The sequence below is a fragment of the Wasmannia auropunctata genome, unplaced genomic scaffold (assembly GCF_000956235.1).
Source record: "Wasmannia auropunctata unplaced genomic scaffold, wasmannia.A_1.0 LD322101.1, whole genome shotgun sequence".
Lineage (NCBI taxonomy): Eukaryota > Metazoa > Arthropoda > Insecta > Hymenoptera > Formicidae > Wasmannia > Wasmannia auropunctata.
Window position 1 is genome coordinate 648 of NW_012040789.1, and position 1,131 is coordinate 1,778.

The window sequence follows — 1,131 nt, forward strand, 5'->3', positions numbered from 1 at the left end:
TTGTAATCTTACTTTCCGAATATGCCTCGTACTTATGCAATTCTAATTCAATATATCCTGACCAAACATTGTTCTACACACAGTCGGTATTTATTTGAAGCATGTATTAATCATAAACTAAAGAATTAATGTAACGCAATTTTTACATTAATTTTTTATGTAAAAAGACTCATTATTATGATTAATTAATAAAAATAGATTGACAATGTACGATTTCAGTTTTTCTTTAAAAGATAGCTTTTAAAAAAATTGGTAAGGCAAGAGGATTAATCGAGTAATAATTGTTTTCGTAGGTGAGTCTGTTGGTAAATAATGCTGGATATGTCTACGGGAAAACTTTTATGGAATTACCCGATTGTGAAATTGAACAAACTTTTAAAGTAAATATTTTATCACATTATTGGGTGAGTATTAAGGAAATTTACATTTCTCTCCAATTTTTTTTACAAAAATTGTTACGCAACTTCCGATTTATATATTTTATCTAGAATTTCTTTACAGATTACAAAATCATTTTTGAAAAATATGATAAAAAATAATCATGGTCACATTGTGACAATAGCAAGTGTTGCCGGACTTTTAGGAATTTACAATTGCACAGATTATTCTGCAACTAAATTTGCCGCTATTGGTTGCCACGAAAGTCTTTTTACCGAACTCAAAGTATGTAAAAGTGTAATTATTGAATAAAGTGAATATTTTTGTATCTCATCATTTTCATTATATTAAAATTATCATTTTATTTATGTATTTTAAGGTACATGGACATGAAGGAATTCATATGACTTTAGTTTGTCCCTATCTTATTAATACGGGAATGTTCAATGGAGTAAAACCTAGGTTTGTGAAAATATAACATTATAAATTGCTGGAAAGACAATTATACAATTATTTATATATACAGTATTTTACAATAAGAAAATATTTCAAACAGAATGCTGCCGATGCTTGAACCAGAATATGTTGCTGAAGAAGTGGTCGCGGGCGTATTAGCAAACGAGGCGTTAATAGTATTACCTAACATCTTAAGATATTTATTGCCGTTTAAAGGGTAAGTTTAATAATGAAAAAATTATATACATATGTAGATATAACACACACACACACACACGCGCGCACGCACACACACAC

At 28.6% G+C, this 1,131-nt stretch overlaps 1 protein-coding gene across 1 annotated transcript; it reads left to right on the forward strand.

The window, feature by feature from the left end:
* Nucleotides 1-293: 293 nt before the first annotated feature.
* LOC105460434 (short-chain dehydrogenase/reductase family 16C member 6) lies at nucleotides 294-1,055 on the forward strand (the record flags this gene model as incomplete). Its single annotated transcript, XM_011706878.1, has 4 exons — nucleotides 294-404; nucleotides 502-663; nucleotides 758-840; nucleotides 935-1,055. Coding segments are annotated over 4 exons (477 nt in total), but the record flags the coding sequence as incomplete, so codon positions are not given.
* Between the last annotated feature and the right edge of the window lie 76 nt (nucleotides 1,056-1,131).